This window comes from Lissotriton vulgaris, chromosome 3_2 (assembly GCF_964263255.1).
Source record: "Lissotriton vulgaris chromosome 3_2, aLisVul1.2, whole genome shotgun sequence".
Lineage (NCBI taxonomy): Eukaryota > Metazoa > Chordata > Amphibia > Caudata > Salamandridae > Lissotriton > Lissotriton vulgaris.
In genome coordinates, this window is record NC_141690.1 from 11,912,996 (window position 1) to 11,928,499 (window position 15,504).

The 15,504-nt window shown below is 45.1% G+C and overlaps 1 protein-coding gene across 1 annotated transcript in view; it reads left to right on the plus strand.

The window, feature by feature from the left end:
- The window catches only part of RFC1 (replication factor C subunit 1), a 742,181-nt gene that overhangs the window by 630,077 nt on the left and 96,600 nt on the right, over positions 1-15,504 (plus strand). The window contains exons 20-22 of the mRNA XM_086963975.1: positions 3,834-3,988; positions 4,076-4,193; positions 5,050-5,195. Coding sequence (XP_086820101.1) covers positions 3,834-3,988; positions 4,076-4,193; positions 5,050-5,195 — 419 coding nt within the window. The remainder of the gene's footprint in view (positions 1-3,833; positions 3,989-4,075; positions 4,194-5,049; positions 5,196-15,504) is intronic.

Here is a 15,504-nt window from a genome sequence, read left to right on the forward strand (position 1 = left end):
AGGTTGTGTTGTGTTTTCTAAAATGTTTACTACATTATTGTGTCATAAATTTGGTCTTGCGTTTCTGTGTACGCCTGTTGAACCAATGTGCTGTACCCCAAAGCACCTGCCCACCCATAAACTGTCTTCCTATTTGTGATAACATCTGCACAATGGGCGAATGAACTGCAGGCCCTTTCTCTCCCACTTCCCCATATCAACTTTTTTTCCGGACAAACTGGTCTTAAGTGCGCTAGCTGCATTCCTTCCAAAGATAGTGATGTCTTTTCATGTTGGACACGCCATTGTACTTCAACCATCTATGCTCCTCCTCAACACTCAAAAAAGCAAGAGATACTCCATTATTTGGACCCCAACAGGTTACTCAGTTTTTACATCGATTGTACCCGACAACATTGGGAAGACAATCAGTTCTTTGTGCGATTCTCTGCGTTGAAGAAGTGCAAAGTGTTGCCGACACAGACCATACCTCAATGGATAGTCCTCTATATTAAGATTTGCTACATATTGGTAAGAAGCAGCCTCTACAAGGCCTACAACTCCATCAAGGCCAACGCTGCTTCCACTGTCTTGGCACGCAGAGTGCCTGACCTTGCTATTTGTCAGGCAGCTACGCAGGCTTCATTGCACTCAGTCCTGTAGGACTATTTTGAGGTTGAGCCATTCCACAGATTCACCACCTAGTGAGGTACAGCCCTGGCATCTATTCTACAGACGAGCATTTATATTCTGTGGTATGGTCTCTGCCATCTAAAAACATCCTGGACCAGGAATCTGCACACATGCTCATTCAACTTGATGATGGGCTCTGTGTCGTAGGGTGCAGAAGAGTTCCTGAAAGAAACTCCATCACACTGCATGGGCGGCACTTACATGCGTCTCTGTTTGTAATCGCAAAAGAGGAATGGGTTCAACCAATAGTTACATGGCACCACCTACCGGATCTCAAAGGCATTGCTTTGGTATTTTGCGGATCCAGGTTAGCGCCTGGGGGAAATTGTAGAGGTGATTAATCTATGATAGAGATCTTCCAGAAGGAGGTTTAACAAAGGTAAGTAGCTTACTAATGTAGCCACACTTGGCTACTAACAAGACCTAGTCTACCACATGCGGGTAGTGACCTTCTTTAGGAGGGTTAGGGTTGAGGTACATGCGCTATGTTTTAAGAAAAAGAGCACTCTCCCTCTCACCAGCAATTATAACTAGCATAATATATCAAAGCAACATGCTGACTTTTCTTTGTGCAGATGCTCTCATTGTTTTTACATACATACGCCAGGTAATTCATTAACACATAGAGTAACAACAAACATTTTGACATCCTAACAAACACAATAGGTGCATTCACAAACAAATAGAAGATAATTCCTTCTTTATATAAAATAACATGCACACAGAAATGTATAGATATTCTGAAAGAAACTAAATGCCCATAGACAACTCTATTATTTATTTAAATCAAGTATTCTCAGAAGAACTTCCTCCTCACTACCTGTCAAGAAGCCTCTACAACCATATCTTCATTTGGCCAGGTCAGGGTTGTATTTCTCTTCATTTAAAGTCCACCTGGCATCTATTACTGCCTACAGAAAGTGTCCTTTCCAGTCCTTTTTTTCATCACAATTCTAGTTGTTAAAGGCTTCTAAAAACAATGAACAGTTTTTCTCGCGAGCAGGAGGCCTTTGTTTCCTTGGGAGCTGAATATTTTCCGCTTATCAGCCATCAGTTTCAGCCATTCTACAAAGATTCCCTTCAACACCTGTCATGGAAAGTTGATTTTCTTTCTGGCTTTAGCATTTGCACACGGGATCAGCGAGGCTTAGCCATCATCTTTTCATGAACCGTATACAGTTTTCTTAAGAAAGTGGTTATGTGGATGCATCCAAAGTTTCTCCCTAATGTGATCTTGGATTTCCACATAAACCAAATTGGTGCTTTGCCAGCTTTCTTTTATTATCCTACTGCCCCAACTGAAATATCCTCCTTACATTAGATGTGAGGAGAGTGTGTCAGTTTTCCTTTGACAAAGCAAAAGATGTACAAAAGAAATGTTTTTTTTAATCAAAGCCCATGGATCCATACTTGCATGGCTGGCTTCTTAATAGTAGTCTATCTCCAGATGAATAGTCTCACATGTTTTTGCTATGTGAAAGCCAAACATACTAGGCGTGGAGCCGGTACTGCAGTTTTTTTTTAGGAATATTCCTATAGCGGACATTTAAAAGGCACCCACCTGGAGATCTGTGCATTGCATTACTGTCTTGACTCAGACTCCTGTGCTTATGTCTAAGTAGGGCAGTCCTTGCATTATTTTTCAGTTTTGCACTATTCTTTAACTTCACGTACCCCACTATCTTCACCTAAGTCACTCACTTTTCCCTATTCTCTGCTCCAACCCCTAATCGGGCACTCCAATTTTTTTTTCAAATGACATTTATGACTGAGCCGTGTTCAGTGTGAATAAGTAACACTGTTGCAAATTTTACTTTCCTTTTGATTTTTTTTATTGTAAGATATGTTTCATTAACACTTTTGGATGTATCAATACTGGCACCACCCTTTATTATACATTTCAATCATAAGCATGCTCCCCCCTTACTGATGGAAGGAACAAAGGATGATGCTGGTTTCTGTAGCAGTGCTACCCTTCATTCCTTTTCCATATACTCATGTAAATGATAGAGATAATGTTCTTTTTGTTTAATAAGGTATAAAACCTACCTGCCATTTGAGCTCTTACTTGTTAAATACATCATTGGTTCTCCCTCCTCCTTCTTATGGAGGATTGTTTACCAGCAAAAGAAATCTATGTTTAACACTTATTTTATTATTTAATTATGGCCAATGTCAAATTTTAATTGTGGTTCCTGGATTTTAGATGCACAAAGGCTGTGATTTAGACTTGGTTGGAGGAACTGTAGTGCCCCATCATTCATCTGCCACAGCCATCGAAGGTAATTCTCCTGTTTGCCGAGGTGGTCAGGCTGTGACAAGAGAATGATAATTTGAAGGCGGGAGCGAGGTGTAGGAGGTTCCTCCTCCAAGACCTTAATGTGTGCCATTGTGCCTACAAATTACTGGAATGAGACATCAACATGGCTGTACAAGGATCACCATGCTGAAATGACTTGTCAACCCGGAGTCCATCCAAAAGCTTTTTCTCATGTTTGGTAGGCCGGGTGTGTAGGGAGGTGGGTTAGGTTTGGAGCGTGACCCCAAGGATTGAGTGACAGGGAAGCTGTCACCAACATCGAGTTTGCTGGCCCTGCCACTATTCTTTCTCCCACTAGGTCATGTATAATTTGGGCAGCAAATACTGCCACATAATCCTTGCATGGAGGGGGTTTGGTGGTGCAGACACAAGGTTATATTAGATTGCCAGTTTCCCCTCCACTGATTTCAAATTAGCAGTACCTTGGCAGAACAAGTCAATTCTGCTGCTGATATATTAATTTCGGTCAGAATGGTAAAAGATACAGATACAAATAACCTTAACTTCACTCAACTGGTGTGTTCCACACACTCCAGAGCAAAGCTACGATCCCGCCCTCTTCTTTACTCGGCTACCTGAATTTAGCTTTTCTTTTCATCAGTTTCTCTCCTGGTCAGGATATTTGCCACCAAGGGTGAGTTCAGCCTTAAAGTAGCCTCCAGGACCAAGAACTGTGGCATTTTCAGATTAAGAAAATACATTCAAAACTTTTTTGGCAGCGCCTGGCTTAATGCTTTCCTAGAGCCCATCCTGTCTTTGTTCAGCGTTCTGGTGATCAACCTTTCACTGCTAAACTGTAAACCTGACAAAAATATAATTCATTTTGCATTATCTCTTTCAGGGTCCCTTTGATGTTGCCCGAAAGGTTTTCGTCAAAGGGGAAGAAACCGATCACATGACCCTAATTGACAAGTCTGATCTATTTTTCCACGACTATTCCCTGGCGCCTTTATTTGTTCAGGAAAATTACATCCATGTAAAACCTGCTGCTGCTGGGTGAGTAGTTAAATAACTTTGTAATTTAAAACTGAAAAGTATTTCATAGTTGTGGTCTGCAATAACACCAAATGTTCTCATTTTTAGAGGGAATATGAAAAAGCATTTGCTGCTTTTGAGCAAAGCAGCAGATAGTATATGTGATGGTGACTTGGTGGACAAACAGATTCGTACTAAGCAAATGTGGAGTCTCCTTCCTACACAGGTACACATTTATCACTTTTCTGATACATGTGCATAGTTTGGCAGTTTACATTTCAGAATCAGACTGTGTCTGCATAAACTCTTTCAAATGTATCCTTGAAGTGGAAGTGATAACGTTAAACTGGAATTTGTGTGCTGTATTTTAGCTGCTCACATTCGGGCTTTGTAATAAACTTGGGCAGCATGAATTGTTAACACCTGAGAGCTCAGCTGGTGTCTAGAGGGTTCCAGTGAATGGTTTTGGAAAAGGGTATCATAAATGAAACAACATGCCTGTGTTGAATAATTTTTCCAGCTTGACTACTGAGAAACAAAAAGATTGTTTGTTTCTTAGAAGTTAGTACTGGAAGAGTCTGCTGACCGGTAAAGGGGAATGGCAAAAAGTTAGATTTTACACATGCGCCTCCCGACTTTTCCCAGTCCTATCCCAATGATTGGCGGTGGGGTATTAGCACCAGATGTCTTGTTACAAGAAACATGGAAAATCATTCTTCCCTGTCAGCGCGTGTCAAGATGTTTTTTTCCATTTCGGATCTCGAACTATTACACCTATTGTTGGTAATTATGGACACATTGAGCCTGATTTTAAACAATATTTTTATTATTATTGAAATCAAGCAGAACAGTATCGTACCAGTACCATTTCTACATTACTTTGCTACATGGTGTGATCGGTGGAATTCTTTTACATAATTGGGCCCAATTTTAAAGTGTTTGTGTGATAAAATCAGGCTTACAAGCACAGTAGCCAAACTTGAACTAACAATCATTTGTTTTTGTTTGTAATCCAGATAAGTCAATTTCACATGCATAATTGATTGAGTCTAATAAAATGGCTTTTGTTTGTCATACTTTAGGCGATCTATGCAAGTGTTCTGCCAGGCGAATTGATGAGAGGTTACATGACTCAATTTCCCACCTTTCCAAGCTGGCTTGGCAAATACTCATCCACCGGCAAACATGACCGGATTGTTCAAGAGCTATCACGGCACATGTGTCTGAGGTAGGAAAATAAAAAGCAAATGTTGAGGTTATTAAAAATTGCCACCAATAGCTGCAATATTTAAGCAGCCTATTGTACTGCAGTTGAAATACGAGATGTTTCAATTAATGAACAGCTAGATTCTTTTGGACTCTTCTAGTAGTCTAGTCATGTATTTTCCACTTTCTCATTTTCCAAAGCGACATCAAATGTGAATATTGAACTGAGGAAGAAGGAGCTTAGGCCATTGGAGATATCCAAAACATGAATGTACAGTAGGCTTCTGTCTCCCTTATTCCCAGCTAACAATTAATTAATTTATTTATTTTCAAAGTTTTATATAGCGCGAACCAGATCCTTACAGATATCAGAGAGCTTTACAAAAAGACAAATAGGACATGGCAGACAGTGTAGTACAGTGGAAAGATAGGCAGTCAAACAATATTTACAAAGTTTATATTCAAGTGAATTTAGCCATAAGGATCGATTTGACTTCTATTTTGAAGGATGCAGTGGATGAGATAAGTCTTGTTTCTGGAGGGAGGGCATTCCAGATCCTGTGAGCCATCCCTGAGAAGGAGCGTTTGTAAGTTTTTGTCTTGTGGAATCTTTGTGGTTTTAGGAGGAGAGTTTGTGCGCTTCTTGTTGCTCTTGAGCCTCCTGAGATTGTCAATTTTCTGAGCAATGTAACTGGGGGAGTTGTGGTGTAAGGCCTTGTGCGTGATGCACACAATTTTCAGGTGTATTCGGGCTTCGTATGGTAGCCAGTTCAGAGATTTTAAGTCGGGGGAGATGTGAGTGTTTTTAGATCCAGTGATGAGCCTTGCTGCCGCATTGATAGAGGCTCTTAATGGTGCAGTTGTAGATAAGGGGAGGCCGCAGAGGACGGTACTTCCATAGTCAATCAGAGGGATAACTAGCGCTTGGACTGCAGTTCCCAAGTCGTTGGTTGGGAGGAAGGGTTTCAGTTTCCTCAAGGTGTTGATTTGGAAATTAGCTCCCTTCGTTGCATTGCTGATATGTCATTGCATATTGAGATTGGAGTCAAGGGTTATACCTAAGGATTTTGCAGTCTACAATGGTAGGTTGGACGTTGAATGCATTGAGGTGTTTAAGCCAGTCTTGAGCGATGGGGATTTTGGAGGGGGGGGGGCTATTAGTAGGAATTCAGTCTTTAGAGCATTAAGTTTGAGATGGTTCTCTGCCAGCCATGCTTGTGTGTTCTTCAGCGTTGCGCTGAGAAGTTTGATGTCTTCCGGGGATTGAAGTTGATGTTTTTAGATTGAAGAAGGTAGAGAATTCTTCACATGATGGTAGAGTGCTGGACATGTTAGGTAGTAGTTGTGGTTCAAATTCTGGAAGATGATTTTCACGGGAAATTCACAGGGTGTTCTGTCATAACCTTTAGAACGTGGGTATCACTCCTAAGTATGTTTTCTCTGAATACTAAACATATTTGCTGGTTTTCCAAAAACACTTGTCTGTGTATGACTTAGTCTTATTTTGTAGCCAATTTCCGCCTCCCTTCCTCAGTAGTCAAGGAGTTGCTTGGCTTTGAACTATGCACAACACTAAGGGGACACCTCTGTAGTCAACCCACACATGGTCAGGATAACCAGTTAGGGAAACCACCCCTTGAGTCTTCTATACCTCTTTAAGGTACCGCTAGAGTTCTAGAATGTGGTGCAATTTAGCGTCATTTTGATGAGTAACTTTCAGCTACCTAAGTAATGAAGCCTGGACATGGTCTTCTTTAATAAATCAATGTTCATTTCTATAGCTATTTTTGTGGTTTCCTTTGAACTCTTCTGTGGAGTTTTTATAACCCTTAAAGGGTGTTTTTTTTAGTGGAGGTTAGATATTTACCCTTTATGATCTACCTCCTTATATGCCTTCTTAGATATTCTCACTGCATTTATGGCATTGTTTCACAAATTCATTTTGTAGCACAAAACAATTCAAGGAGAACTGGCATGCAGTCTATAATACGTTACTTCCTGACAGATATTCTCTTGGTTATGGCCCATTTTGTGTTGGGAAGTCTCATAGTAACCTTAAGACTTAAGAGGGAATTTTTGAGGACCCTGTAGAAGACCTCCTGAAGGGTTCTATGTCCTCTTTCTGGACCTCTCTTTCTGCTGCTAGGACCAAGCGTCTCCAACCTAGATAGGCTACCTCCACCCTAACTCTTACCTCACTGTGATGAGGTCTGAAGATTGAATCCCAGTAAAGCTAGCTCAGCTTACCATTCTTCCAGGGTAAGTAAATTGGATGGTTGTTTTGATAGTGCTTAGTGCAGGTTCTACCACATTAGCTGTGAAATTGAATTGCATGTAATGTCCTGTGGTCGCCAACATGGGGTCTGTTTCCGTAGAGTGGAAAATGTCAGCATGTTGCCCTCTTACATCCTACTCCAGAATCTGCAACAACTCTTCATTCTTTGCACCTCTTCAGGATGAACTCCTGACATATAGAGCATCAGGCAATCTGTGCTCTCGTGGCATGGCCAAGCTTACTAGCAAGCCATCCAGCCCTAGGCTTCCTTCAGGTCTGGTCCTTCTTGGTTTAGAGGGCCCTGCTCCAACTAGTGTCCTCCCAACCTGGGAGGATATGGGAAAGTAGAGTCACTGCTCTCTACCATCCAGGCGGTGCTTGGCTAAGCCATACCTCACAAGCTCTTGGCTCATGGACTTCCTACATGAATTCTGCTCTGGAAAATAAGGTCATAACTGCCTGTCTTGTCCTTTCTTCCTGAAGAAGACAAATTGTTAAGCTTCTTCTTGGCTGTTCTAAGCTGTGATTTGCTCCGTGTTCTTAAAACATTGAACCCCATATAATCATCTGTCACTGTGCAAGCATAGCACTTCACTTGCATTTTTAAAAAAAAAAGTTTTAAAATATCTTTATTGAGAAAAATCATGTCAGACACAGTACATCGTGCAACATCGCAGTGCAAAATACAAAACAGAAAGCATGTCAAGCGTTCCATTACAGATAGGCGTCAACTGTCAGCACAGTAAATAATCATGAGGAGAATGTCACGGCTCAATCTCATCAAGGTCCCTCCCTCATGGGGAAACAGACAGAGCGTTGTCAGCAATGAAGGGCTAAGGAAAAAGGGGCAGGAGCGCCAACTGCAGGGGGGAGAGGCAGTCACTGACCAGCACCGGCGGCCGCCGCGGACCCAAGGCTGGCAGGGAGCGCGGGAGAGGCAGCGCCACTGGGGTGGGAACGGGAAAGAAGGTAGGTAATCAAAGGGCCCCAGATGTCAACAGGTCGGGACCTAGCAGGCATTAAATCCCAGAACTCCCGACAGGAGAGTCTGGTACCGAGAGGCGTCCTCCAGCCAACTCTCAACCTTGGGAGCCGGCCAGCGACCCCAACACATGGCCACCCTACGCCTAGCAAGGACCAGAGCATCGCGATCAGACGGTGGGAGTTGTCCGGGCAGAACTTGACAAAACCGAGAAGGCACAGAGGTGGATCGGGGCGCACTGTAGCCGGTAATGTCAGAAATGGCAGAACACACCGCCTGACCACCCCCACCCACTACGCCGGACACACACTCAACCCCGTCTTCTCATCCAGCAAGGACATCGCCTTCAGCCACGCCACCGGACTCCACTGGACGGACCACAGCTGCGTCCACTTCAGCTTCAGAAGGACCACGACCCACCACCACCAACAACAGGTTGCACGCAGAAGCTGGAACAAGATCACTGCCGACCAGCTCGCGACTTCCCTGAGCAAGAACCCCCCCACCAGCACAACGAACCCAAGCCAGGCGGCAACCAACCTCACGAAGTGGATCACCGACTGCGCAGACGACCTCGCCCCCCTGAGGACCCCGCCTAGCAGACCCGGTAGCAAGAAAGCCCCATGGTTCACCGACGAACTCAAGAGCTCCAAGAAGAACTGCAGAGCCCTCGAGAGAACCTGGCGCAGAGACCCAACACCGGACAACATGACTGCCCTCAAGCTCGCCACCCGAAAACACCACCAACTCATCCACGCCACCAAGAAAACTGCATTCAAGGAACGACTGGACAACAACGCACACAACAGCAAGGAACTCTTCAACATCGTCAAAGAGCTCTCCAACCCCAACGCCGGAAAAAACGACATCACCCCTTCGCAAGACCTCTGCAACTCCCTCGCCTCCTACTTCCACAACAAGATCGCGACATACACAACAGCTTCAACACTCAACCGACGAACGCCACGACTGAACCACCGCCCCCCCACCACCACCCTCCGCGCCTGGACTCCGATCAGCATCGAAGACACCGTCCGCACTATGAACTCCATCCACTCCGGGTCTCCGACTGACCCGTGCCCTCACCACGTCTTCAACAAGGCCGACGCTGTCATCGCACCCCACCTGCGGGACATCATCAACACCTCCTTCAACACCGCTACCTTCCCGGAGAGCTGGAAGCACGCCGAACTCAGCGCTCTACTAAAGAAGCCATCAGCCGACCCCACCGACCTCAAGAACTACCGCCCCATCTCGCTGCTCCCGTTTCCTGCAAAAGTCATTGAGAAGACCGTCAACAAGCAGCTGGCCGCCTTCCTCGAGACGAACGGATCCCTCGAACCCTCGCAGTCTGGCTTCCGGGCCAACCACAGCACCGAGACCGCCCTGATCGCAGCCACCGATGACATCTGAGCCCTGCTTGACAACGGAGAAACAGCAGCCCTCATCCTCCTAGACCTCTCTGCGGCCTTCGACACTGTCTGCCACTGTACACTAGTGCAGTGCCTCAGCAACGTCGGAATCCAGGAGAAGGCACTGGAGTGGATCATCTCCTTCCTCGCCGGAAGGACATAGAGAGTCCGCCTCCCTCCTTTCAGATCATAAGCCACCGAAGTCATCTGCGGCGTTCCGCAAGGCTCCTCGCTCAGTCCAACCCTCTTCAACGTCTACATGAGCCCCCTCGCAGACATCGCACGCCAGCACAACCTCAACATCATCTCCTACGCCGACGACACCCAGCTGATCCTTTCCCTTACCAACGACCCCGCCACCGCCAGAGCCAACCTTCACGATGGGATGAAAGAGGTAGCCGAATGGATGAAGAACAGCCGCCTGAAACTGAACTCGGACAAGAAGGAAGTCCTCATCCTGGGATCCTCACCCGCCGCCTGGGACGGCTCCTGGTGGCCCCCCGCCCTAGGCAGCGCACCCAAACCAACAGACCACGCACGCAACCTGGGCTTCATCCTGGACTCCTCCCTCTCCATGACCAGACAAGTCAACGCCGTCTCCTCGTCGTGCTTCAACATCCTGCGCATGCTACGCAAGATCTTCCGGTGGATCCCCACCGAGACCAGGAAGACGGTCACCCAGGCCCTCGTCACCAGCCGTCTGGACTACGGCAACTCCCTCTACGCGGGAACAACCGCCAAACTCCAGAAGAGACTCCAGCGGATCCAGAACGCCTCAGCACGACTCATCCTGGACATCCCCCGTCGCAGCCACATCTCCGGACACCTGAGAGACCTGCACTGGCTCCCGGTCAACAAGAGAATCACCTTCCGTCTCCTCACCCACGCGCACAAAGCCCTACACAACCAAGGCCCAGGATACCTCAACAGCCACCTCAACTTCTACGCTCCCAAACGCCAGCTTCGATCGACCAGCCACGCCCTCGACGCCGTACCCCGCATCCGAAGAGCCACCACAGGAGGACGGTCCTTCTCCTACCTCGCCACCAAGACTTGGAACTCCCTCCCCACCCACCTCCGCCTGACCCAGGACCACCTCGCCTTCAGGAAGCAACTCAAGACCTGGCTGTTCGAGCAGTAGCAGACCCCCCTCCCCCAGCGCCTTGAGACCCTCTGGGTGAGTAGCGCGCTACAGAAATGCGATGATTGATTGATTGACCGCCTGCCAGAACTCCAAGACACTAGGACAAAGCCCAGCAAGATGAGCGAAATCCGCCGCAGGAGCAGCACAACGCACACAATTGTCTCCGGGAGTGAGCCACAGCCTATGCAGCTGCACCGGGGTGCAGTAAAGCCTATGCAAGTACTTGAAATGGATCAGACGAAGCCGGTAGTTAAGTGACAACTTCTTTGTCTGACTACCTCAATAGAGCCAGTCAGCTGGTGAAATGTCGGTGCCAAGATCAGCACCCCATGCCTCCCAAGCACGATCAGAGGAAATGGGGGCGGACACTAGAGTGAGGGCATATAGTTTGGTGACTAATTTGCGCGGGGACGAGGAGGTATAGATGAAATCCAGAGCTGGCATGTTAGGTGGGGGTTGAGGAAAAGTGAGATACAGCTTCCAGCACGTGGCGCGCAGCTGGTAAAATAGGAGCATGTTTAGTGGCCCCGAGGCATCAAGGAGCGTATTGAAAGTGTTCTCCGGATAGAGGTCCGGCCCAAGCGCGCTGCACTCCTGGACGAGCAGGGGGATGCCAGACACCCGACACAGGCCAGACCAGGCCCATCGAAGCGTCTCGACTGTGTCAACCTCGGCCCGAGGGCACACCGCGGGCGCAAACAAAGCTGTGGACAGAGGCCAGGGAGGAGCTACATCTGTCTCAACGGCGACATGAGGCTGATAAGGGGAGGGGTGGATCCACTTCACTTGCATTATTGAACCAACCTTATCGAGAGGCTTGTCAAAACATATTAAATAAGACCAAGATAGCAATCTTCTGTATTTTCAAATTATGTCCAGGGTTCTTAGGAATTTTCATCGAAACAATTACTTCCTCATTTTCTGAAAAAGAGAAAAGAGACTTAAAATGAAGCAACAAACAAATCTGTGTCTCTTTAACCATTTCTGTTAGAGCAGCAAGTGACACTGACTTGTAGGTAGGTAGAACATATGTTTTGGATACCAAGTGCTTTCAACTCACCTCATACAAGCAAAATACTAGTTATTACAGACAGCACAGGGATTCTGTGAGGAATCAAATAACATTATTAGTTTATCTAAAGCTATGGTAGCTGTATGTGTGGGTGAAGCTTTCAGTCATTAATCCTTTTACTCAGTGCTAGAGTTTGCTATTTACATGTTTAGCTATAGCCCTCAGCTGAATTTGGAGAGATCTAGAATGTTTTCTTCTACTCATGGAAAATCATCCCAAATTAGCTTAATTGCAGCAGCTGCATCTACAACATTTTAAATCTAAACCTTCAGTGTAGTGGCACGACCTTAACAAGCATGCCTCACATCAAAAGTAGCTTTAATATCTCTTGTATAACCTTATAAAGTCTCCAGCATGTATGTTAATAGCTCTTATCAGCAGAGGTATGCCCCTTTGACTTCTCTTGAATTTAATGTACTTTTGTTTCTGAATTTTGCCAAATTTCTCATGATAAAATATTATACATGTCAGGAGTATGGCAAATTGAGAACCTCTGTGTGCCATCCTAATTGATCAAATGAAAGCACATCTCTTCAGCCTACAACCTCAACTTTCATTCTTAGGTTAGAACTCCGTGGCAGGATATTAATTATCTGGATATTCATTGGCACCTCTTCCAAACCAGCATCAAAACCTTTTCATACATGTTTGTGCTGTATCTGTACCACTTCACGTACAATGGTGAAATAAATAACTATAATAAATGTTCTTGAAATTGTTTCTCAAGGGAGCAATGCAAACCAAAGTAGGCTTTAATTAAATAAACATGATCCAGCATGTATCTTATAGTTTTTTTGGTTAATAATTACTTTGCAGCGGGAGAAACCTAGGAACTTAATATAAGATTTCCATCATCCATCTGCACAGGAAGTAAAATCACTGGAATTCCCATCATTCACCTGCACCCTCATGCTAGCACTTACATCCTACTCGTAGACCTGAACTTGAACTTGGAAACCACGCCAACTCCAACACGAGCACTTCATTGAGAACCTTGAAAACCGACACTAACACAGCAGCAGCTGATGTCATTCGTAAAAAAAATAAGATGGAAACAATAGTCTAGTGGGGGTTCACCAAGGGTAGTTATGTGCAGTATCATTTTTCCTTGATGGTACAACACCACATCTTTGATTTGCTGTTGGAGAAACATCTTTGTGGCCGCCTTGTGGATGAGGCTTTGCAGTTCATAAAGTGTGACCTGAATATGACCTGCTGACTTGGAATACTACAGTACAGGAGTGCTGTTTCCTTTCGTGAAGCAAGAGTCAGGAGGAATGTTGTCCTACAGGGGATGTTTCCAGCCTCAAACATTTCAACCTCAACAACCACCCTATGTGCCTTAACTTCAACAGTGCTATTTTCTATGTCCAAACTGTTCAGAATATTTCTCTTAAAGTAAGCTTTCCCTAAGAGAGCTGATGGGCAATTGAATCAACAGGAGTTTGTGTGAAGAACTAAAATTATGCAGGCTTCTGCAACTTCCATTTTTCACCCTGCTTTATCAAGTCTAGTTGGAGGGAGAATTGTATCACAAAGTACAGTAATTGCCTTAGACAAATGATTACTAAATAGAGTCAGTTTGAACATTCACTCAAATTTGTACAAAGCTACCTCCCATCCAATGCAGAAGACGAGAACTCAACTTCTACTTTTGCTGCAAGCAGAGATTCTATCCAGGAGTGCAAAGAGAGCATTAGAGCACATTCCAGAATCCCTGGGAAATATTGGAATTTACTTCAGACTTTTTATTACCTGAAAAAATCTAGGAGAGCGGTGGCACATTTTGGATTTAAGGCATCTCAACAGGTTTCAGCAGAAAGTCATTCAGGAAAGTCACGCTGCAAAAGGAGCTTTAAAGTGACAGGTACATGACTTCATGTCCCAATTCATTTAAAAACACTACAAATATCTGCAAATTCGAATTACCGGGTTACCATTATCAGTTCCAGGTTAATTTAGATTTACTTACATGACTGGTTATCAAGGGCAAGTCATCCAATTATCTTTTAAACCCAAAGGTCTGATTCACAAACTGCACTTTGCAGTAAGTTTTGTGGTACTGCAAACTGCTATTCTCAAACTGCACGTTTGTAGTAACTTACACTTTTGAATAAATCTACTACTTTTCGGTATTTACAAACTGCCCTTTTGTAGCAACTTGTACTTTCATGGTAAGATCCTGCTTCCATTATTTTCTACGGAAGGGTGTTGCAGTTCCAGTGGTTAGCCATGTGTAGTGCTACTGCAATAGTGTAATTTTGTTAGACTTGGCATCTTTTGGCGCGTTTCACCGGACTTTTTTGCTTTCTGACCTACCGGTTTTGACTCTGTTTTTGCTGGTGTAACTTTTCTGCGCACTTTTCGCACTGTTTTTGCTGGTGTAACTTTTCTGCGCACTTTTCGCACTGCTGATCAGTGGTAAAGTGCAGGTGCTCTGTGTAAATTGTGCTGTGGATTGGTGTTTCTATGATTAGATATTTGATTTACTTGTTAGTCCCTTGTAAAGTGCACTGAGTGGGCCAGGGTCTGTGAATCAAATGCTACTCGTGGGCCTGCAGCACTGATTATGCCACCCACGTGAGTAGTCCTGAAAAGGTTCCTCAGACCTGCCATTGCAGAGTCTGCGCGCAGTTTGTAACTGCCATGTCGACTTGGCCAGTGCACACACTTGCCAGTCTCTAACCTTCCCTTTTCTTACATGTTAGGCACCCCTAAGGTAGGCCCAAGGTACTCCTGTGGGCAGGATGCATTGTATGTGAAAGGTAGGAAATGCTCGGAGTGTGTGGCATGTCCTAATAGTGAATTACAGCCAATTTCAGTTTTCACTATTGCAAGGTTACCAGTTCTCCATAGGACAGAATGGAAGGTTTGTTTATAACATCTTATAAACATAACTGGCCCAGGGAATTAGGTAAGAAAATAAAATTTAGTATGCCTGAACTCAGATTCTAAAGATGCATCTTTTAGCGAAGGTGATTTTTACATTCTGTGTGTGAAAATACAACTTTTAGAAAGTGGGTATTTTCTTGCTCAGCAAAACACCCAAGATGATGGACGGAATGTTGCACAATGGCAAAACATTCACCCCCAGTCACAGATCTGGGTTTAATCCATTGTTATTTTGCTCACCAAGCCACCCCAGTTCAGACATGGCCATATGCAAATCAGCCTTGACCCTGTGCCTCATGGGAACAGTCCAGCCCGAACAGCCAAGCCATGTCTTCCCTGGACCGGAATCAAGCATCCTAGGACCGGTTTCTGGCTATCAGCCGTCTTCAGCCAAGATAGCTTGACTCCAGTGGTGTAGTGAGCAAGGGACCCACGTCTGGGCATACCCTTCCCACATAGGAATGTGGATTGCCTGTCTGGGTTTTTATGACAGAAGGCTGGGGGACAGGAGGCGCTCCAGATAGTCTTGGTAGGTCAGGAAAGGGCTGAATAGA